This window comes from Gallinula chloropus (assembly GCF_964237585.1).
Source record: "Gallinula chloropus genome assembly, chromosome: 5".
Lineage (NCBI taxonomy): Eukaryota > Metazoa > Chordata > Aves > Gruiformes > Rallidae > Gallinula > Gallinula chloropus.
This window is the reverse complement of record NC_140090.1, coordinates 68013142-68036252: the sequence shown is the minus strand read 5'-3', so window position 1 is coordinate 68036252 and position 23111 is coordinate 68013142. Positions and strand designations below refer to the sequence as shown.

The 23111-nt window shown below is 54.7% G+C and overlaps 1 protein-coding gene across 1 annotated transcript; it reads right to left on the bottom strand.

Moving 5' to 3' along the window:
* Nucleotides 1–15552: 15552 nt before the first annotated feature.
* Nucleotides 15553–22429, bottom strand: LOC311192214 (E3 ubiquitin-protein ligase TRIM8-like; the record flags this gene model as incomplete). Its single annotated transcript, XM_084264638.1, has 5 exons — nucleotides 22359–22429; nucleotides 21369–22025; nucleotides 21194–21255; nucleotides 16560–16663; nucleotides 15553–15566 (listed from the first exon to the last, which is right to left on the bottom strand). The coding sequence occupies exons 2-5, from the start codon at nucleotides 21936–21938 to the stop codon at nucleotides 15553–15555; spliced, it is 750 nt and encodes a 249-aa protein (XP_084120764.1). The 5' UTR covers nucleotides 21939–22025; nucleotides 22359–22429.
* Between the last annotated feature and the right edge of the window lie 682 nt (nucleotides 22430–23111).

Genomic DNA, 23111 nt, shown 5'->3' with positions numbered 1-23111 from the left:
AGGCAGAGCTGTGGGGTGGGTGGACAGCAGCCCCATGCAGCCAAGCAGAGGGACAGTGGGCAGCAGCCTGCTCCGGCAGTGGCACGGGCAGGTGCATGTCAACATGACCATCTCCCAAACACCACTAGCTGAAATTCCAGTTTACAACATCCCTCTGCACAGGCCCAGAGCAAAGCAGAGCACACCTTGCTCTGAGTCCTGCCCTGGCATCTGCAAGCTGGAATTTCCCCACTGAAACCACAGCCAACTGATGGGAAAGCCACCCAGTGCAGGGAAGGAGATGCCTTTCCACATCCCTGCTTGCAGGAGGCCAGTGGAGCCTGGGACCTGAGGCAGGTTTTGCAGCACAGGCTGTTTCTCGCTCTCCGAGCTGGAGAGCCAAGAGACATAGCGAGCCTTCTCACCAAGCCCTTCCCTGCGCCTCCTCCCTCCAGCAGAGACTTGCTGTCTCCACTGCGAGCAGGCAGACCCACCCCACACCAGTCCAGGACGGAGGAGTCCCACAGAGTCCCCAGAAGCAGAGTCCCTGCCTGCCTCCCACAGCCCACAGCTGGGGCAGGGAAGAACACAGGACGTGACCCAAGGCCCACAGCTCACCAGGCAGAAGCCAAATCCCCATTCCACCTCGGCACACGCATCAGGTGTCTGACGTGGGGCCACCCTGAGGCAGCCCCTGCTCTCCCTCCTGACGCTGCCTGTTCTTGGAGGGGGGGGGGAAAGGCAAGTTTCCCCACCACTGCCAGATGCCCGGAGGGTGGAGGCCACCCTGCCAGCCCCACCAGTGTGAGGGACCCTCAAGGGATGAACCAAACAGCCCCGGACATGCACGTACCATCGTCCCCTTCCCGTTGCCCTGCAGCTGCTGTGGCAGAGCTGCCAACCTTTGTGTTTTGTAACAAACCTCACACTGCTCCGCTCGTGAAATCATACATTTATGTGAAATCCCAAATACAAACAGAAATGTATATATAAAAATAACCTTATATACACAGAAGCTAATTTAATAGCCCTGCACAGCTGGAAAAAGTGACCAGAACCCAGCCTAAAGCCACAGAAATCAGCGAGAAAAGAGGACACGCAGCATTTTCTTTAAGTCTCACATTTGAGCCACTCTCTTGATTTTAGGGTGATTTAAAAATCCTACGTGCCCAGGATTACAAGGGGACGGGAGGGCTTTCCACCCACAGCCACCAAAACTGTAACAAGATGCACGGGTATGAACTACCCCTTCTGGCACCAAGGGGTGAATCTCATTGTCTCCACAGCACGAGCTGAATTCCTAAGGTATTTTGAAAAGGAAAATATATCCCTTCCTTTCCATCCCCTCCCAAATCTGGTATTTCTGAAGTCATGAACTCCTCCTCCTCCTCCAGGATCAGAATTTCTCAGGGTAATTTCTCATATTTCATGCGTGACCCTGATGCTGGGAGAACCTCAGCTCTCTCTGTACAGGCGCCCTTCCTGGGCTCCAAACAACTCCATGATCCCAGTTTGTCTTTTCCGAGACACGCCGCCAGTTTGGGAAACAGCCACCAAAAATGCTCTGTATTCCAACACTAGCTGAGAGTGAACTCATCTAATTAATTAATAAGTTAATCTGTGGCTGGGGTAAGCGGCTGGTCCACACCAACCCCGCAGGCCCGAGCAAGGTGGGGCTGGCTGCTGGACACGTTTAATTCTGCTGGAGTTGCAAGCAAAGTGGGGGGAAGGCTGAGCTCTAAGAGCTCACACCATGGGCATCAACCCCATGCAGGAGCAGGGCCACTGAAGGTGGATGGAGAAACAAGCGGAGGTTATCCTTCGCTTACTGCCCGGGGAGCGCGGTGCATCCTGGGGAGCCACTGTGGCAAGTCAGGTGGGTTTGGGGTACCAAGGTCATGCACTGGAGACAAATGCCACTCTGAGGGCCACCTCTACAGGGTGCAAAGCAAGCTCTGCAAGGTCTCATGCCAGGGAGGACCCCACAGCTGGTCTCCATGGATCATGACGGGGAAAGGCTCGCTGCCCATCAGCATCAGCCCAGAGCTTGCTGGGAGGAAACCATGGCTGGGGAAACTATGCTGGGCCAGTATACACTCACTGCATCTCCCAGTCTGTCCTCCCCAAACCTGCACACGGGCAGCTCTGCACTGGTCCAACTCCTGTGTAGGACACATCCACCCCCCACCATGGCAGAAGACAGGGGGATGTCTGTCAGAGGACAGGGCTGCCCCGACAGAGCAGAACTTCAGCAAGATTAAATATCTGCAGCCACAAGACAGAAAGATGGTCATCAAAAGTTGAAGAGCTCAGACAATATGAGGCGTCCAGGCTCCTCATCTGAGAGTCACTGCAGGGCTGCAGTGCTGCAAGCCAGGGTGGTGCTGCACGCATGGGTCCAGCTCAGTCAGCCGGGAAACTCCCCACTGCAAAGGGGTGCACTGGGGTGTAGGCTCACACCCACCCAAAACCTCCCATGCAGGGAGAAATCCACAGGCAAGAGGTCTCCTTGGTTTTCCTAGGCCAGCTTTACCCCTGTCCTCTCACAGAGGAGAGATTTGTTAAGTCTGAGGGTGCTGTACAGGGGGATTATGCCTGTGCCCCGGCTGGAGCACAATGCTCTCATCCCCCAGCAGCCCGTGGCCCTGGGACAGACACTGGGGCAGCAAAATCCCTGGCATGCCCCAAGGTTTTGCTGCTCCAAGGATGGCCAGAGGTCCCTGAGTGCCTCCTGGGGAGAGCCAGCCCCCTTCCCCTGGGGATTGAGCTCTCACTGATTCTTAGCTCTTGCCTGATTCCCAGCAGGGTCAAGACAGAGCCCGGCAGCTTCCCCAAAGCCAGAGGTGTCCCACAACTTGACAAGAGCTCTGGTTTAAAGCAGAATGGGAGCAGCAAAAAGCCTCACTGTCTTCATGGGGGAAATGAAGTCCATGGAGCTTCTATTATGTCTGATATGTGCTGTGCATCCTTCAGGGCAATTCTCCCACAGAGAGCAACCCCATCCCTGCACACTGACCTGCAGGACACTAGGAGGATGCCAAGTCTCAGAAAATTGGGCTGAAACCCACCGCAGGATTGGAGGAGGCAAGGTGGACAAGCCACAAGAGTGCACATCCCTCGTTCCCATAGGAAGCCGGGGGGAGCAGAGCACCCCCTGCCCCACAGAGTGCCTTTAACCACAGCTGGACGGCTGGCCCAGGACAGGCGTGCTCACTTCTCTGCCTCCCTCCTTCCTTCTCCTCTGCGCCCAGGCCTTCCCCTCGCCGCCAAATCCCAGCCTCTGAGTGAATAAGGACATTGTTTGCAGCCACCGGAAAGCCAGAACAGAGGGAACAGCTCGGAGCATGAGGGGGAGGAAGGGCAAGGAGGAGGAGGAGGAGGAAGGTGGAACCGGAGCAAGGAAGCTGCGAAGGGCAGATGCCTGTCGCGGGAATGGCTCCAGACACCTGCAGCTCAGCCCAGGGACTGGGATCAAGGGCCCCCATTGAGACCCACGTCCCGGCACGTTGCTGGAGACGGGTCTGAAGTCACAGCGGCTGAATTTTAATGCACCAAAAGCCCTGGACTGAGGCGGCGAACGCAACCTTTCGCCTCCACGTGCCTCCCACTCGCAGGCTTCCTGCTCCCCAGCCCTGCTTGCCATCAGCTGTACGGTTTTCTGAGAAAAACCCACATGACCAGCTATTCTCATCTCTCCTGAAAGCATCCCCCACCTGCCAACACACCAGCACCTCAACACCAACGCAGCTCTGGGGCACAGCCCCCCAGTGCCCCCTAAAACCAGGACCTCAAATCATGAGATTCTGCACTGCCGCAGCCCGAGAGGACCAGTCCCTGCAGCCCAAGCCCCTGGAGCATCCCTCCCAGCCCCCACTACAGTCTCCTGCTGACCAGACCAAGGCAAAAGCAGCTCTTTTATACTCCCCGCAGCCCCCACAGCATTCACAGGAGGCTGATTCGCTTACAGGGACAGGAAGGAAATGTTTTCTGCTTGGGGTTTCATCTTGCATACGTTTACAGTAAGCACCAGGCAGGAGGGGAGGTCTCAGGCCAGAGCAGGAGGCCTCGCCAGCCCCAGCCAGCCTGGAGCACACACATGCCACTCTGGGGTTTGGCTTTTCTCACGGTGCTCCCTATGTAGGGATTGGGCTGGGTTATCCCCAGCAGGGGAAGGAAGAGGGGAGGGGAAACAGTGCCTGGGATATTAATAGCTGCCCTCCCTAGGAAGGGATGGGAGCAGTGGCCACACAGCACATGGGCATCAAAGAGACCCCTGTGCTAGCATCCAGGGAACCCCCAAGCACTGGGAGAACTGGTGCTTCATGGAAAAGGGCTAGTGGCCAAACATCCACTGCTGACTTGGGGGGAACAGGATGCAAGGGTTGCCTCTCACAAAAGCAGCTCCCTGCTCTGCTCTCACCCCATGCCCCACCTCCACTGGGTACCCCAGCTACAAAGCCCCACATCCCACCTCTGATGCCCACCCCAGCACAGGGTACCCTTACCCTGGCTCAGCTCGGCTTGCACACAGCAGCCAGAGGTTTCCTCAGAGTGACGAGTCTCGTCTGCTCAGCGGTACTCATGTCCATCCTCAACCCTGTGGCACCCCAGGATGGCAGGCATGGCAGACCACACTAACTCCCACGGCCTTATGCCAGCAGATCCCAGACTGCTGCGGGTGCCCCCAGCCCTGGTCAGCTCTTCCCCTTGTTTACATCCAGTAGAAAGGAAGAACTCATTAATAAAAGGAAAATACGAGGCATTGTGTTGCACGGGGCCAGCAGTGGGATTTCTGGAGGCCAGGAAGCAGGGACCTATTCTCCATCAGAAAGCGACCTTCAAAAAGACCTTGAGGATGTAAATTTGCCTCCCTGAGCCTCTGTGCTGCCCTGCTCCCCGCTGCCGGCGGGGTTATGTGCAGCCGTGCCTCCTGTACACACAGGGGCAGGAGGCAGGGGATCTCCCTGCCACTTCCAGACCCCAACTTCAAGCTGCAGCCTGGCTGCCACTGCAGCCAGTGTCCTCTGAGCAGGGACAAAGAGCTGTGTCGAGGGCAAAAGGGGGATAAGGGGGATTAAGGAGGAGGGAAATGAGGCTGGCAGCTTCAGAAGCATCCCCTCTGCACCAGCAGCCTCACAGGTCCTGGAGGCAGGAGCCTTCCTGATACAGGGTGCTCAGTATGGACAATGTGCCCCCAAAACAGAGGTGCCAGGAACATCAAAGCTACTTCTGCAGCATGTTGCAGGCAAGGAGCAAGGGCCAGTGTCAGGTGAGCTGACCCTGCAAGAAGGGAAAACATGCTCCTGTGCTGCTCTGGGCAGGAACAGCAGATGCTTTTGGGTGGTGCAGGAGCAAGACAGAGAGACAGGCTCTGAGAGCTGCTGGGGCTGCGGGCGCGTCCCGACCCTCGGGGCAGCGAGCAGCTCAAGAAATCCTTTTTCTCTCTGCTGGGAAGGGAGGGAGAGGAGATCCCCACCCAGGCCTGGGTGCAAATGCTGGCCAGCAGCCCTCCCTGGACAGATTTCGGGAGGGAGGGCAGTCCAGGCAGCCTTTGCCTGGGAGCAAGGAGAGCCAGGAGGAGTCACAAGCCTCAGCTCTGTGTTTATGAAGGACAAGGTCTGCATCTTCTCGCCATCAGGGGGGTGAGAGAGGAGCTCTTTTGAAACCCTCTTTTGATTTGAGGGGGAAAACATCCTGATTTGGGGTTGTTTATAAATCAATGCCAGAATTCACCCTGCTGCTGAGCCATCCCTGTCACAGGGCTGCAGACCCCAGCACAAGCCCACCCAGCACCAAACACTCTTTGAGCAACCAACTCCGGAGCACCAGCACTAGGGCACTGCCAGGGCACTCTGGGAGAGCACAGGAATTTGCAACACCCCAGAAAGTTTCCGGCGTCCAGACCCAAGCACCCTGAGTAACTGTTTCCAGCCACTTGGTACCTCAGACTGACACCAACAGCTGGAGCACATCTGGCTCCGATGACCATCTTGTTCACTTCCTCCTCGCCACACTAGAAAATAAAACCTGGGCCCTGCAACTACACCTACCAGGATCCATCAGGTTTCAGGGGGTTTTGGAGTCTAAGAGCTCATGTAAGGAGTCCTGCCCTTTCCGCCTGCAGCCCACTCTGGGCTTGTGGTTTCTTGAATGTTTCAATCAATTTACATGTACGTTACAAGGCCCTAACCTCCTGTTCTCCCTCTTTTGTCAAAGTTTTCATACATCTGCCCCTTCCCAACCACAGATCCGGCTGAAAAATAAAGCCAGTAAAAACCCAGCAGTCTCTTTTTGGCTGGACCTTCTCCACCCTGTCAGCTCCAGTGGGGCAGTCTGAGCAGAAATGGGAGGTTGTTCAGCACAGGAACAGCCGAATCACAAAATCCTGCTCCTCACACAAACGCTGTTGCTCTGACATATCATCTGAGAGTTGCTCTATCCATAACCCCCACAAAAAAAAACCAAACAGACTTTGGCAGCACCCCTGATCCTGCCTCGATCTGCTCTTGTCCCAGCCTCGTCTGGCTTTGAATCCCAAGATCTTCCCAATGTGCTGCAAGCTCAGGGTCCCGGCCAGTCACCCCCAAAACGCAGCTGGCGGGATGCCTTGCCTTCAAAAGCAGCCATCCTGCAAAGACCCACTCCCATCACTTGGCAGCAAACCTACCCCCATCTGCAGCCCCTGCAAAATTGAGAAACCCTCACTCCTTCTTCCAAACAAACATCTTGGATTCAAGATCCAGCTGGCCTGTGTGATCTCAGAGCTTTCTCCCTGCAGGGGTGAAACACAGCCAGCCTCTTCCACCCTTCCTCCCACTGCAGGCCAAGCTGCCTCTCTCCTACCCATAGACCTCCACTCCGCACCTGCCACAGCTCAGCCCCGCAACAGGAGGACCTGAGCTCTGAACAAGAGCCCCTTCCCCTTCCTACCCCCTAATTTCTCGTTTCTGCTCTGGACAGAGCTCAGCCCTGGATGCAGAAGCAGGTTCTTGGGGGAACTCAGATACCACTGAATAGCTGAGTGGCCGCAGCGGTACCCACATGTGCCCACACATGCCAGCCACGAGACCGCTGCACAGTGCAAAGGCAATGACCTGCAGCCACACGCTCCATCAGCGTCTGGTTTGGTGACCCAGAGACGAGGGGTCTGGTGTGGAGGTGGCACAAAGCCCCTCTCCAGGCTCTGGCAGCACAGGAAAGAAAACCCTGCTTTGATTTAAAGGCCATGATTTTATTATTTTTTTCTCCTCCCAACTGATCTAGTTAAACTTCCAACCGCTCAAGGCTATTTTAATTTGTACTGGTAAGTTAAATCAACACAAACAAGGGCAGAACAGGTTTATATGCACCTCTATTACTGGCTTGCACCAACTAGAGCGCAGCTAGATTTCTCCAGGCAGCTTTTTTTTATTCTAATAAAGATAAGGGGGATGTTTTCTGTGCACCTCCAACTGACAAATGGAGCCTGAAAGTGAGTTGGGAGTCAAAGCCTCACGGAAAGTCAAGGTGACTTATGCGCCAATAGGCTGGATTCAAAGAGCTTTGCAAAAATGCAGATCAACTAACAAGATTTATAAAACCCGTTAGGGGCTTAGAGGCTGCTTAATTCTCAAAGGTGCCAAGGAAAGTGCCTGATCACAGAGGGATGGATGGGGCTTACAGAGGTGGCTATCTCACCCTTCCCGTTGCTTGAAGAAAAGAGGGCTCAATTTCTCTTGGAAACGAGGTTTTGACATGCCAAGATGTTTACTCTGAGCCTTGGCTCCTCCATCACTTACTTTAAAGAAAAAGAAACCGAGTCCCGCTGTTGCAGACAACTGTTACAAACATCTACTGAAAGCCACAGCAGAATCTGCTGCTTCAGCTCGCCAGCGCCAGACACTTCTCAGAGGAGTATGAGACTCAACTGGATTCAGCACACAAGTTGGAAAAAATGAGAAGGGGGAGAAAGGAAAAAAGAAAGCAAAAGCAAAAAAAAAAGAAGGCAAAAAAAAGCAGACTTTGCACTTCTACAGCTCCCCAGCACCCGGCGTTTTGCAGGCTGGAAGCAGCCCATCAGCACCTGTGGTCAGCCAAGGTGACATACAGCAAGCCCATCCACCCCTCTGCACCCAAAAAGGAACCAACCACAACCAAAACCTGCTGAACGCCCAGGACCCCTCAGCCTCCTCCCTGCTGGGTTTTCTCTCTCCCCCGTTTTCTTTCCGTGAGGCGGCTGTTGAGGATCTGAAAGCCCGGATTATAATCTTTATGAATCCCATAGTTAGATCGTGCTGAACAGCAGCCCAGCAATACCAGATGTTCAAACAAAGCTGCCAACCGACAGCTGTCTGCAGCTTGCAGCGTGTTTTTACTTTAAAATGCAAAATGATACCAATCTATATTAAAAGAGAGACGTTCAGAGCCTTGTGATAGCAGCTGAAGCCGCGGATATTGCTCTTTCATGCAGGGTGTGGCGGCAGAAGGAAATATCTCAGAAACTACTGCTGAAGCTGCCCTCCCGACTCCCCCTACCCCCCCCAAAAAAAAATCCTGGCCCCTTTCCTAATGGGAAAGAGACTCACGTTACTGCCTGAGTGCCGTGAATGTACCAGTGCGTGTCCAAACAAGCCAGCAAAAAGAAAAATGCAGCATGAACAAACACCGTCTAACGAAGGATGCCAGAACGAATCCGGGTGCTGCAGAGCCTGCACCTGGCTCTCAGCGGCACGGCGAGGACAAAGCACCCGGAGCGGAGGGTGGCACCAGTGACCAAACTGGGAGAGCAAAGGTCCCTTCTGGCATCAAAGCATCAGCGGTGGAAGCAAGGAATGGAGGGGCACCTTCCACTGCTCCGGCCTGTCTGCCCAGGTTCCTGCCTCGGGTTGTCCCTCTAAACACACAGGGATGCTTGTGCAGCGCTGCCCCGTCGGACACTCTGCCGGGGCTCCTCCCGACGCGCAGCAGGTTTTGAACGTGCATCGATTTGCTAGGCTGGCTGGGACCAGGCACCCTGCAACCATCTCCACATGCCAGCAGCTGGGGAAGGCAAGAGCTGAGCTCCCTCTGGAAACGTATATAAAATACCTGCACCTGCTGTATTTTGGGGGTGGCAGGAAAAGGACACGCTGGGCATGGCACAGCACTTCTGGCTTGCAGGAATCACATGAAGAGGGATCTGACTTACTCAAACGTGACGTCCCAAATTCCCCACCAGCCGTGATCACAGGAAATCTTTGGGACCAGTCCCAAGGCTGCCTCATTGTGCTCCGAGCAGCAACAGCATGAATGAATCACACTCCTCAACGTGACACCCAGCTCCCAGCAACGTACTCGGGACCAAAATATTTACGTTGCAAACGAGTAAGAATAGGACCAAATCCCCTCCCCAGCCTGGTGACATAAAAGAATCCAACTGGGTCTTGCACTGAGCAAGTGAGTGGTGAGAGGATAAGAAAGCAGGAGGCAGAGAGCAAGCCCCGTGTCTCGCAGCCTGGCTCTGCCCAGCAATGCTGAACCAGAGCCTTTCTCCACAGCAGCAAAACCCCTGCAGCACCAAGACTACAATCCTGGTGGTACCACGCTCCCAAGGGAGCCCAGCAGCCGGGCGACATGGGAGGGAGCATGCTGGGACCTGTAGTTTCCAGCCAGCCAGCTGCAAAGCGCCAGTAAACACGTCGCAAATTAAAGAGATGCGAGGCCCTCACGATCCTGGCGAGGTGCCAGCCACGGCTTCTTGCTGGCAGGCACTTGGCCAATTCCCATGTGTTGCATTAGCCCCTTTTCAAGGAGCAGCCAAGAGCCTGCACCCCGCAAGCCCCCTCGCAGCCGAGCTGTGCCCTGCCCTTGCCAAAGTGACGTGTCTGCACAGACAGCAAGATGCTCACAGGGCTCAGGTGCAGCCCTGGGCCACAGGAAACGTCAGCTCTGCTCCTGCCTTTCTCTGAACCCGTCTGCTTCTGCTCTGAGGCACTGGGCCGCTGACTTTGGAGCAAGACCCCACAGCCAGCAATGCCCAAGCTTCAGCTATACAGACCCCAAACCTGCATCCCTAGAGGGGTCAAATAAAGCTGCTACCAAAGCAATCAGTCTTCCAGGCAGCAAGAAGCAACACACCAGCATGGTGATTTCAGGCAGAGCAGCACAAGCAGGCAAAGCTGTACCAAACCACCATGCTGCTGGGGGCAAGCATCTCCCCACAGCCTCCCCCAGAGCACTGCCACCCTGTGCTCCAGTGAGGCCATAACCGTACGTTACCCCTTGGGAAGTGTGACACCCCTCTTCTTGCCCACTCACCCTCCCCACTGTGGAGGAAATCGCGCCGCCCCGCTGATGTCAGGAGGCATCACTTCACACAAAGGCCAAGCTTCCTGGTGGGGAGGGGAAGGGAAGGGGGAGAGTGAGGAGGAAGGGGAAGAGGAGCCCAGGGCAAAGGCAACCAGCACCTCCAGCTCCCCACATGTGCACACAAGGGGCAGTGGCAGAAGGTGACACGGCCCCTTCTCCTTTCACTGCTCTTAAGCTTGGGTAATAGAGACAACATCCTATTTCCCAGATACCTTCACAGGAGCTACAGCACGGCCCTGCTCTGCCGAGCTGTGTGTGACAGGGCATGCACCCCTTCAAGGAAACAAGGGACTCCAATTTCTTTTAATTTGCTCCTGCAAATAAAACTAATCCAACTTATTCACCTCAGCCAGACTGTGGCAGCTGCTGACCAGGGGAAGCACACACCAGCCAAGCATGGGGTCATAGCCCCCTGAACAGCACCCACCTGGGAGAAAAACTGCCCTTGTGACAAGCTCAAACGCCAGCACCCCCAAAATGGGCTCAACCAAACGTCCTGCCTGATGGCCTCCTGCCCATGTGTGGTTAATCGACAAAAACAGGTGAACGAAACACAGTCAGGACAAAGTCAAGAGCCATGGGCAGGCTCCTCTCCTTGAAGCTGAGCATCTTTACAACATGCAGCACACTACGGCATCCACAGCCTCAACATAACCTCCCCTCCTCTGCCTCCTGCAGTCACAGCTCATCCCTCCAGCAGCAACAGCAGCTGGCAGTCAGGACACCACATCGCTTTTGTCTTCACCTCAACCGCTCTCCCAAAGGCAGGAGCATTGTGGACCAACTGCACAGGGACCAAGAAAGAGGGTTGGGCGACCTGCTCGATGTTGATTGAAGGAGGGAAATTGCTGATGTTGCAGGGTGGGAGCCCAGGAATGTGGGTTCTGGATGTGGGCACTGCCAGGGAATAATCGTAACGGAGCAAGTCCCACTGCTCCTCTTCAAGACACTGACTTCAGCTCCTAGGAGGAGACCTGTCATTGGTTTTTAATCTTGCCTGATTATAGGCCAGCCTTTGACATCATTGATCTGAGGCCCCTGAAATGTCATTTATCTTCCAGGTTTGACTCGGCAATCAGAGCCCAACAGCTCAGACCCCAGCCAGCTCCATCCTCCTGGGGAGCTCTGCTCAGTTCCAGTCCTACTGATTTGTGTGAGCTGTATGCAAGACTCAGTTTCCATCCCCGAATGGGATGGATCTCGCCAGATGCCCTCTCCCCACACCAGCACTGCAGAGTGGAGCGCAGCTTGCACTCAGGAGCCCAGCAGAGCCCGAGGATCTGCTCTCGGCAGCCCTGTTGCCGTGCTGCTGCTGCTCAGCAGGGCTCAGCGCATGCTAGAGCAGCCCTGAGGAAGTCTGATGGCAGCCAGACCTGGCATGTAATCTCCTGACTCAAAAATCCACCTCCTCAGGTCTCCAGCAGACCAGCAGTGCTTTATGAAGCCCAGCAGTCCAAGGTGCCCCCAGCTGCTTCCCCCTTTCAGTTTCATTATCCTCTTTTAAAGAGGATGCGGCAGAGGCACCGAGGTTACGGGATGTGCCGAGGGCCGCACGGGGATTGGGAGGGGCAGTGCCAGTGTGCAGGGTACAACCAGAGAAGCCATTTCTAGCGGTGACCGCACTGCCATTTTCTAGAGCCAAAGACCAACAGCAGCTCCTCATCCCGTGCTGAGCTTGCACCCACAAACCAACCTGGCTGCTAGCCTGGCTCTGCGGTGGCTTCTCCTCACCTGCTGGCTAGCACAGCCGTGCCTTGGGGCCGGTACACAAACCCTGCTTGACCTTCAAAACACCAACACCTGCTCCCGGTGCCAGGCAGAACGTGGATGCAAAGCAATCAGCAGGACCAGCATTCAGGATGCCCGGGAACACTGCTCCAAGGACAGGGACATGCCTGCGATAGCCACCCCAGGGGTTCCCACTCCCCTGGTCTTCTCCATCTCCTACCCATGCTGACAGACGCTCCCAGCCTCCACCTTTTGGGAAAGACAATGTTTTCCACAATGCCTGTGTTTGCAGTTACTGGAGGCAGCGTGCACGTGAAGGTTGTCTTCTTGGATGCCTCCTGTCTCTCTCTCTCTCTCTCTCTCCTGCAGAGCGCTGGGAAGGAGGAACACTTCCCAAGGAAGGCTCCAGCAGACAGTTTTAACACGCAGAGGAAGGTTGAGCTTTCGCTGGTCGCCTCACTACTGTTCATCAGATTGCTGCACAAGCACTTTGATAAAGGAGATTAGGACCATGTGTGCTCATAGATGCTAACGGTAGCCGGAAGCCAACCTTAGGAAGGACCAAGGGTAGAAGTGCCAGGGTGGGGACAGCTATCAGAGGCCATGTTTGGTGCTGGTACTTGCCACCAAAGAAAGCCTGGGTCCCCAGGATTGCTTCCCCACATTGTCACAGACTTCGATTCCCTGGTAGGTCGCCTCATCACTGCTTCTCTCTACTTCAGGGTAACACCAACTCCCCATACCAGACTTTAGGTTAATGCAGAGCTCAAACTGACCTTTTTCTCCCCTGCTGTAAGTAAAATGTTGCAAAATTGGCTAGAGAGCAGACTATAGTTTACCTGCTGGGCTCACAACCTTGGGAGACACATTTGGCAAGGGGTGCTCTTCACACAACATACCAGGCACTATTTCCATCCCCCACCTAGATGCCCTGACACCCAGGATGCCAGCAGGCAGAGGCAGGAAAATAACCTGCAAATGTGCTCCCACTCACTTATGGGGACAGGATCTGTCACCATCCCCTACAACCAAACCTCCTCTGACCCAAACAAGGCTCACCAGGCCTCAGCCAAACAGTACAGCTGGCTGGAAAGAAGCAGTAATTCCCCCACAGATCTGGCCACCCCCACCACTAAGGGGCTAGCACAATACCCAAGGGAAGGGGGAGCGTGACCACCACCACCCCCCATCCCCAAAGGGTCCACAATGGGGACAGAGACCTCGCGGCACATTTATTCCGCTCCATCCATTTGAGAGGCACGCTTCAAGGGGCTTTCTGCCGACAGAGGCGGGTGCACCAGGACAGGAGAACAAAGGGAGGCACCGGCACCCCCAGCCCTTTGTCTGAGCGCAGAAGAGTTCACCTGCAGGGAAAAGCAGCTCCCACCGCAGAACAGGCAGCTCTGCACGGATTCGGATGGGGAGAGGGATGCAGCCCCCCGCTTGCAAGAGGATAACGAGTGGAAGGACACGTTGCATTCTCATCACCCTCTCTCCCCTCATGCCACACACACAGGAGCCCGTCACAGCGCACACCAACCCCCCTGACTTTCCAACAACCACTGCAACCAGCAGCAAAAAACACTGCCACAAAAATATCCACCCACCCGCCAGCACCATCAATCCGGGTCTGCGTGTGGCCGAGCACCAAACCCCAGAGCTCAGCTCCATCGACCAGGACTGACTGGGAGGGAAGGGGGTGGGAAACTGGTTTCCAGGGGACGGGGTTTTAAAGCCACACAATAACTGGCTCAAATGAGGGTCTGGATTAAGCTGTCGTACAGCAAGGAGAAACATTGCCTCCATTAGGATGTGGGGGATTTTCCTTCCTTTTCTCCAAAGCTCCATCTCTAGGATGAAGCTTCCAGGTCACCCAGGCAGGGAGAGCGCAGGATGATGCCTAGCAAACGGGGGATCCTGCACAGGGAGAGGCAGGCAGAGGGAGGAAAGGGCAGATCAGCCCTCCTCAAGCCCCGGATCATACAGTTGGCTGGTCTGACAACGTTTACTCATATTTCAGAGAGACACAGCCATCCGGAACGTCACTCCCTGCCAACTGCCTCATCTGGAGCCATCCGCAGCTCGGCTCTTCCCAGCCTGCTCTGGAGACGGCCCCCCCCAGAGCATCCACACAACATGGAATTGAGAAAGGACAGGTAGGGGGAAGAGAGGAAACAGAGAAATAAAACTGGTTCGTGTTCAGGGTTTTTTAGTGCTTTGGGGCTTTGTTTTTATTCTTTTTCCAGTGCTGGTACAGCATCCCAGCAGATGACTTGGAGCGTGCGTTACGCAGACAGCATCGCTGCGGAGTGGCAGGGCCCCGCTCCGAGCCGGGAAACTTTGCTCGTGCTACCATCGCGAGTGGATCACTGGACAGAGAAGGGACAGCAGCGATCCCCTGGCAAGATCGGACCAAAGATGTCCTTATCAGAAAGGATTTGGGACTGGAAACCTCCTCCCCGAGTTCATCTGGGGGACATATGTAAAAACTCTTGCATGCGTCCCAAGTCTCACGCCTGTGAAATATCCCTCCCTCCCTCTACATTTGGGACTGAGCAGCTTTTCTTCCTTTTCCCCAAGCGCTGGCTATAGCTCTCCTGGATGAATTAGGAGTGGCTGCCTCTAGCAGCCTTTCTTCCATGGAGGAAAGGCAAGGGTAAAACATCCCTGGTCCTGCACATTCCACACCTCCTCACTGGTTCCCCAGCATCTGCCCCATCTCCTTTACCAGCAAACAGAGGTTTGTTGCAGAAAACTGCTTACCACCTCAAGCAAGTGCAGCAGCTCTGACTCCCACGAGCCACCCCCCTTACTCCAACCAAACCAGCACCTCCTGAGCCTGCTGATAAATGCAGAAAGCCAACAAAGTCACCAGCACCTAGCCCAGATCCAGAGCACTATATTTTAATTTTTTAATTTTTAAGGAAAAAAGCCAGGCCAGACCAGATTCTACCCCAGAGCCTGCGTGGCAAAGCAGAATTCAGCTCCAAGTGTTTATTTATAAATCTGTACATACATGTACATTTGAATTCTGACAGAATTAATTCTGGCATCCAGCTAATTCAAAGCATTCCTCCCCCATCACACTACTGTTGCAGGCCAGCCCAGCACAGAAGCTGATTATAAAATGCTGCACTAGCCAGGCATTTCTGCAAAGGCTTGTGCTATTGAGCATTCAGTCTTCCCTTGCTTGGCTATTTCATTGTTTCCGTGTCGATCCCTCCTCTCTTGCCCTGTGTTTCCTGGTTACTTTTGTCCCTGCTCTGGAAGCACTGCTGCTCTCAGCCCCATTTCAGTGTCAGATTGAAAAAAACCCAACAACAACAAAAAAATCAAAACAATTACATGAAATTCAAGAGAAGAAAAGAAGAAATTACCACTGCATACCAAGATTTCCAGTAAACAGAAAGGTAGCAAGCAAAAAATAGGCCAATACACTGCGAGGCAAGCTGCAGACAGATCTGGGGATAGAAAACCCACTGCCTCCCTCCAAAGCACTGCTAAGAAATCCCTGTGTGGTCACACGCTGTCCTCTGGAGCAGAGAGGAGAGAGGTCAGGGCAGCCAGCACTGTAAGAGCCTCTTTATTCTTGGGCAGTTGCACGAATCTGATCGCTTGTGCCCTTTGTGAGACATGGAAATCTGCCTTCTCCTCCCACCCCCTTTGCTAGCCCACCCCCCCCTCCTTCTGCTTCCCCAGCTCTGATGGGGGCATAGGCAACTTCTCAGCTCTGGAGGCAAAGACCAGAGCAGCGGAGGGACTGTGGGCCCCCTCTGTCAGGACCAAGCTCAGCTGAGCACACAGGAGAGCTCGAAGACATTGCTCTGCTAGAGAGAGAGGAGGGGAAGGGAAGGATGGTCCCCGGACTCACACAGTCCTCGAAGGGCTCACTCGGGCTCCCATGTGCAAGGCATGAGGCTAAGAGGTAGGGGAAAGTCCAGGTGTCACACTGCACTCCACATCTTTCCTACTTCCCCCTCTCCATCATGCTCACAGGCTCGAGGAGAGAGCTGCGTGTTCCACACCTCCATGCCAGCAGCCACATGACACTTACATAAATATCATGGGTTGGATTTAGACTAAATGAGGGTCTGGGCTAAGTTTATTACACTCTTACCACCAGCCAAAGCTAGGTTTTCATCCACTGGTTCAGAGACCAGATCAGGACACCCCCACCTCAGGGGCTCAGTTAAAGCCACCAGCCAAGGAGGGGTTCAGGGCAGGAAGCTCTCTGGCCAGGGCTGTCTGACACGGGTGGGCAAGGCTGTGCCCAGACATCCCCACCTGCAAAGCACAGCCAATGCCTACATACCACAAGGGTAAGCCTGGGATATCATTTGTTGCTGCTCCTTGGAAAGCAGCTCAAGATCCTCAGATGAACCTCTCCTTTCCCCTTCCACCTGATTCTTCCCAGCACCTGTCCACATAGTGTTTTTCCCTGTGGGAAGAGAGGATTCTCCACTGCAGCTCCTATCCTACAAAAGCCATCCCTCCATGCAAGCCCCCTCCCTCCCACACAAACCCACCAGGCTTCCTCCCCATGTCCTTCATCTCTGCTGTCACTTTTCGGATTGACTCTACATCTCGCAGCTGCGGGTCTAGAGCAAGAAACCACTGGTAACCTGAGGGGCTAAGGGCAAAGAAAATGCTCAGGGTGAGCAGGAAAGCAGAAGGGAAAACCCCTTAATGCAAACTCTGGGGAAGCAGGAGACCGTCCCAGTTCAGCCAAAGATTTGGAACTGCCAAGATAGCCACTGCTGCTCAAGCAGCAAAACCCACATGGGTTTGCAGCAGAGCAGCAACACAGACTGCTGCCGGTTGTACCAAGATCCCCCGCTGCCCTGACAATGCAGCACAGCAAAGCCTGACAGATCGATGGTGGCCAACAGCGCAGACCTAGAAAGTGAGGCAAGGTGGGTGCTGGGATTTCTGTGACTGCCCAAGGCCCAAGAAGTCATTACTCATCACGGCAGCTTGGCCAACTGACAGGATCCCAGGGCACAATGATCAGTCACATTTAGGAGCCTGGCACTGGACTCCCGAGACCCCTGGGCAGGAACCAGGCAGAGCTAGGGGAGAGAAAGACTATGGTTAGGCTGGTTGGGAAGGAGGAAGGGGCTGGCAATTCAGCTTTGGGGTGCTGGTGGAGGCTCAGAAGGAGACTGTAGGGAGAACCTGCGCATCTCTGGCTTCATAGGGCCTACTGCCAAAGTCATCTCCGGACCAGGTATGTTCAAAGAGCACCATGGGAAATGTCTGCCAGGCATCAGCCCACACCATCTACAGTCACGAGAGCTAAATTAACACTCGAACACTTGGGCACTCGCACTCACAATGCCTCCAGTGAGCTGCATGCCGCACTCCTCATAAACAAGTCATCTGGAAAATAAGTAAGCCTGTAAAAATCCAGCCCATCACAAGTTACCAAACCTGTTTCAGAGTAAAACAGCCAACGGCAGCTCACACCAGGAGCCTGGCAGTGGAGCCGACCCCAGCCTCCGCAGTGCTGGGGCTCGCTGGGTTCCCAGCAAAATCTCCCCAGCGTGGATGGCTGCATGTGATTGTGATATGGGTCTCATTTCGAACAGGAAGGTGTCTCTGGCATCAGAGCCACCTATCAAAGAGAAGCTGTTGATATCTTACCTCTAGAGACCTAGAGCTTCTGAATCACAGAAGCAAAGAGCTGGGACAGGTAGGAAAACCACACAGCCATCTCTGCCCTGGGCCCAATGCTGGCCAAGGACTAGAGTTTGATACAGACTTGGGATTCATCTCTTCCTGCGCTCCTACCAAGTGCTCACCTCTTCTCTCCCCCATACCTGAGAAAGCACCTGAGCTGGGCTCATCTGGGATGCTGCCAAGAAAGCAAGCCCACAGCGATGGAGGAGTGGATGGACTCATCAGCCCAGTCCCTTACCCCTGGATGTGCTGAACAGGCACTGCTCCACAGCCAGCGCCGGGGGCTGCTCCTACAGGCCCACAGGAGGATTCTCAACATTTTCCCGCACGTCTCGGCACAACATGCATTCTCTCTCTTCATGTTCAAAACCACTGGAGGGATTTTTCTGCTGATTTCCCAAAAAGATGCTGCAACCTAGGTCAGAGAGAAATCTTACCTCCATTCCCCAAGACAAAACCCAAGCAGGAGTAAAGCCTCTACCTAAGCCTTTTTCAACTGATGGCACCTGCAGACGACGACAGGCAGTTGGGTCTCAGCCATACGTGGCCTCTATCACCCAAAGATGGGCCAAACATGGGCAGTCCCCTTGTCTGGCTGCTGCTTCCTGACCCGTGTTCCAATGTATTTTTCCTCTGTTATGATATTAAATAAAAAAGAAAAAAACCCAATCTATCAACTTCTTTTTCAGCCCTGGAAGCAGGCTTCCCCGTGCTAGGGAGCTGGCAGGTTCACCCATGCAGGCAGGAGGTGCATGGCTGGGGCAGAAGGGCAAAGATGGAAGAAAAAAGTGTTTCGTTTTGAGACCTTGACACAAATGAAACGACAAGAAGCAAAAAAAGAGGGTGGGTTGTTGGCTTTTTTCTTTTTTCCTCTCCTCTTTAAGCATTACAAAAACAGGAAACAAAGGAGAAAACATCTCACAGGGGGGAAGGGGAGGTAAGCGCTTTATACGCCCACGAAAGAAAGATTAACCACATATTTTATTTACTGTTTGTATTACAGTTGCACCACGAAGTTCAACCAATTCTGAGCCAGGGCACCGCATGTTTGCGCAGTGCCTAACGCCAAACAGTCCCCTTCCCTCAACCCTCCCCCCCCAAGCGCACACCTCCGCAGAGACCTCCCCCCTTCTTCCTGCAGACATCCGCCTCCAGCCTCTGTCACCCCAACTGCCAGCTGACAAAGCGCTGGTGCTGTCCCCAAGGAGTTTCAGGCCTCTTTTCCGCTTCTAAATTGGACTGGGGCAGGATGCCCTCCAAGATGGGCCAGCAGCAGAGACGGAGTAATAAATGCTAAAAAAAGGTGGGCTTATGGGGAAGGTGCTTGCAGGCTTCCGTCCCCCCTCGGGGCCACCCCCGCCACACCGAGTCGGTGTCGCACCCACACACACTTGCAAGCTCCCCGCACCAAGGACAGGGCTCTGAGGCTCCAAACTTTGACTCATTTCTCAATTAACGGCTTCCCAAACGCGAGCCACGCATGGAACAAACCTCTCACAACCCGGCCTCCCCCGGACCTCCCAAGCCCAGCATTATTCACCCCCCGCTCCCCCCCCCTCCTCCCTCCTCTCTCCTTCCCTGGGATGCTCAAAGAGCAGCTCACTGCCGTGGGGTGAGCAAGCAGCCAGGAATCCCGGGCCTGGCTCCCGCAGGCAGGAAGCCGTCACCAGCTGAGCACATGCATCCCAATTCAGGAGCAGAGGTGGTCACCTTGCCGGCCGGCAAGGGGTGGCTTTCAGCCAGAGACCTGCCCAAAGCCATGCAGGAGGGCCAGCAACCTGCCAGGTGGTTTTTTCCTTCGGGCTCTTCTCTACTGCAGCCACTTCACAGAGGAACCGCTTCAACTGCGGGGTGGGGGTGTCCTTTGGGCACACCACCCCCCAGATTTGTGCTGTCCTCCATTGCCCCAGCCTGTAGGAACCCAAGCGAGCCACGCGCCCAGCGGGAAGAGACAAGCTTATCATCGCAGAGAAAGGAAATTAAGATAACGCAGCAATGGAGGTACCAAGGGATTTGGCCAAGGTCACAAAATAAGTGTGCAGCTCTACAATACGGCTGTCCGATGCGTTCAGTGTCTGGCCACATACCCTAAAATTTCACGCCAGGGCCAAAATCCAGCCTAGCCGGTGGCAGCTTTCTGCCAGGTCATTAGCAGCGTGCATCCGCAAGGAGCAGCAAACATCCAGCCATAACAACGGCAGCAACAACAAAAAAACCACGCAGCAAGAGCAGGAATAGATGAGATCAAAGCATCCTGGAAAAGGACCTGGAAAAATAGTTTTGGTCCCTGGCTAAGGCTCCCGGGAAATGCACACGCAATCCCTGTCCCAGCCCCATGTAGCCCTCCTCGGGTGGCTCCCCACCCTGGCAGAGGGAGACCAAAATGACTCCCTATAAATAGAAGCAGAAAAGCGCTTCTCCAAAAGCCTGACTGGGTCTTTTCCCTTCCAGCGCGTGTGGCGGAGCTGCTGGCACCTCCGCGGAGGTCTCTGGTTTTCCCCCAGAAAACCTGGAGAGGAAAATAACCTTTCTGTGAGCTCAGGCTGGCTTCTTGCAGCACAGAGCCGCCCCCCCTCCCAGGCCTGGCCATCCAATTGGAAAGTAATTATACTGCAATTTTTATTTATGACTTCTTTTTTTTTATTGCTAAATGGTGACTCATTTTGGCAACATTAAAATACACAGGAAATCATCCCCATTTTACAGTAATCACCATTCAATTCATTGTTAAATATTTATTCGGTGGACAAGCGCCGGGCCTCTTTTGAAGGGTTGGAGGGGCGGCCTTGGAAGGGGAATAAGGTGGTGGTGGGGTCACGGCAGGGCTGCCCGCAGAGCTGTTAAATGCCCACCATGAACTCCAGGCTGAGGAGCCAGGGGTGAAAGCTTGCGCCAGATGGTCTGGCCACGAGCAAAATACAGACTCGCTTTCCCTCGAATCCACCGCTATGCCCCATGCTGCTTCAGGGAGGGAGGGCAGCCCTGTGCCCCCGAATAAAAACCCCATTATTTGGCCAAACCCCAAGCGCAAATGCTCGCCAGTGAGAAGCCCTAGATCTCTGACGCGAAGCTCTCCCAGAGCCGGGGGGGAAGGGGATGGTGGCTGCTGGCCCCGGCGGGAGGCAGCAGGAAGAGCCGGCAGTTTGACATTCACAGGCCTTACAATAGACGGGGTGCACATCTGTGGCTGCTTTGTCCCCCCCCGGGGTGCCCGATTTTGGGGCAACTCGACCTTGGACACTGGCAGCTCCTCTGTCTTCCCCCAAACAGCTCCATACCCCAGCAGGAACCGGGGAGACAGCCCCTCTGAAACCACCCAAGCCCTAGACCCTTCCCAGCACAGCCCAGACCTGAGCAGCTGCAGGTCCTAAGGCTGAACAGCTCTTACGACCTCATGGCACGGACACCTTTCCCTGGGGAGCCCCCCCCACCCCTGGCACCCACAGACTCCGTCACTGCTCAGCTGGGGCGGCCACCTAACATGTCCGCCACAGGGGGACCGGGCGGAGGAGGAGCAGCACCAGGGTGGATGTTGTGTAGGCCCTACACAAACACAGGCGTTTTGGGAATGAGCATGGCAGGGGAGAGGGTGGTCAAGGAGTGTGGCAGCCCCCCTGGGCTGGACAAACCCGCATCTCCGCAAAGGTCCAACTTACCCTGATCTCATTGCGGCGGATCTCCACGTCGCAGACCGAGTGTCCCTGGTGGGCCCCGCTGTAGTAGCAGCAGAACTGGCAGACGGCCACCTGCTCGGCCTCGCAGTGGTACAGGCGGTAGGCGTTGTGCTGGGGGCAGCTCCAGGCCCGCACGTCGTCCGCCTCCACCAGGAGATGGCCCCGGGCCGTGGAGGGTTGCTGCAGGTGGGTCTGGACGTGGGACTGGCAACATGGGGCCTCACACCTCAAACAGATCTTCTGGGCTGGGAGCGGAGGGCCCCGGCGGCAAAAGACGCAATGCAAGACAGAGGGGGGCTTCTCCAGGTTGAGCGAGTTGAACTTCTCCACGATGTTGGTGAGCTTCAGGTTCTTCTCCAAGTTGGGCTTCTGGTTGTAGGCCTGGTTGCACTCCGGGCACCTCACCAAGCCCGACTCCTTGGCCCACGCCTCCCCGATGCAGCCCCGGCAGAAGTTGTGCTTGCAGGGCAGCTGGACCGGCTCCACGAAGACATGAAGGCAAATGGGGCAGATGAGCTCCTCTTCGAAGCAGTTCTTCCAATTCTCGGCCATCTCTGCCGGCAGCCTCTGGCGATGTTTCCCCCCACCCGCTTCGGTCGCTCAGTGGGGTCTAGGGACGGACGCCGGGGTCTGTCCTCCCTGCAACGGGAAGCCTGGGGGTGAACGGCTGGGCTCCCTTCCCCGCAGCACGCGCGAGAAATAATAAACCGCAGCAGATTTTAAAAATCGGGGATAAAATAAACCACAGGGCAGCACTCTAGGAATTTCCAGCGAGAAAAACGCGACGTCCTTGTCGCTTCGTTAAAAAAAAAAAACCAAAAAAACCCAAACCAACAAACAACAACAAAAAAACCCCCGACGGGAACGGTTAAAAACCCCCAACGTGGTATTGTAAGATTTACAACCCCAAGTCTCAACCACCCCTAAAAGCCATTTGTTTCTTTTTACCCCAGAAGGTGAATCGAAACTTACCAAAGGTTGAAAAAAATCCATACAAAATCCAGCAGCAGAGTCCAAGTTCCATATAAAGCTCCTAAATTTAGCACTCTGGATCGGATTTTTCTTTTCTTAGGTTTGCAACTGACATTCAATATTTTAAAGGGACTTTTGTCCCCCACCAACCTGGCTAACAGCTGAGAGCACGGGCTCGCTCAGGGGGGGGGTTTCTCCCCTGTATTTCTCCTCCCTCTCCCCCTGATGGGAGTTGGGAATCAGTCTTTTAAAGGAAACAGATCAAAGGGTTAAGATCCAAAATGGGAAAAGGAGGAAGATTAAAAAAAAATAATAATAATAATAGCGACGATGACGATGGCGAAAAAACGAATTCTCTCCGCAGCCCCCGAGATTTGCTTCTAAACCGGCGGAGCAGCGAAGAAGAAAAAAAAAAAAAGGAGGAGGGGAGAGGGGAAAAAAAAAAAGACAAGACAGGAAAAAGAAAAGAAAAAAAAAAAAAACACCACCCTCTCGCCCGCTTCGAGATTGCGAGGTCTTGAATGGGAGAGCTCGGTCATTCAGAGCAAACCCCAGCCCAGCGCAGCCCTCCCAGCCTCCTCCAACGCTCCCGGAGAGGGATGGGAGGGAGGGTGGGCTTTGCCAAGGGGAAATCTAAACCCCGCGGCCCCCAAATCAACCTGCTCGGACTTCCCACCGGGGCTGGGGGGTAAAAAAAAAAGCCGTCCGCGGGCAGAGGGTGGTGGGGGGATCCGAACTAGCCCGGTCTCATGG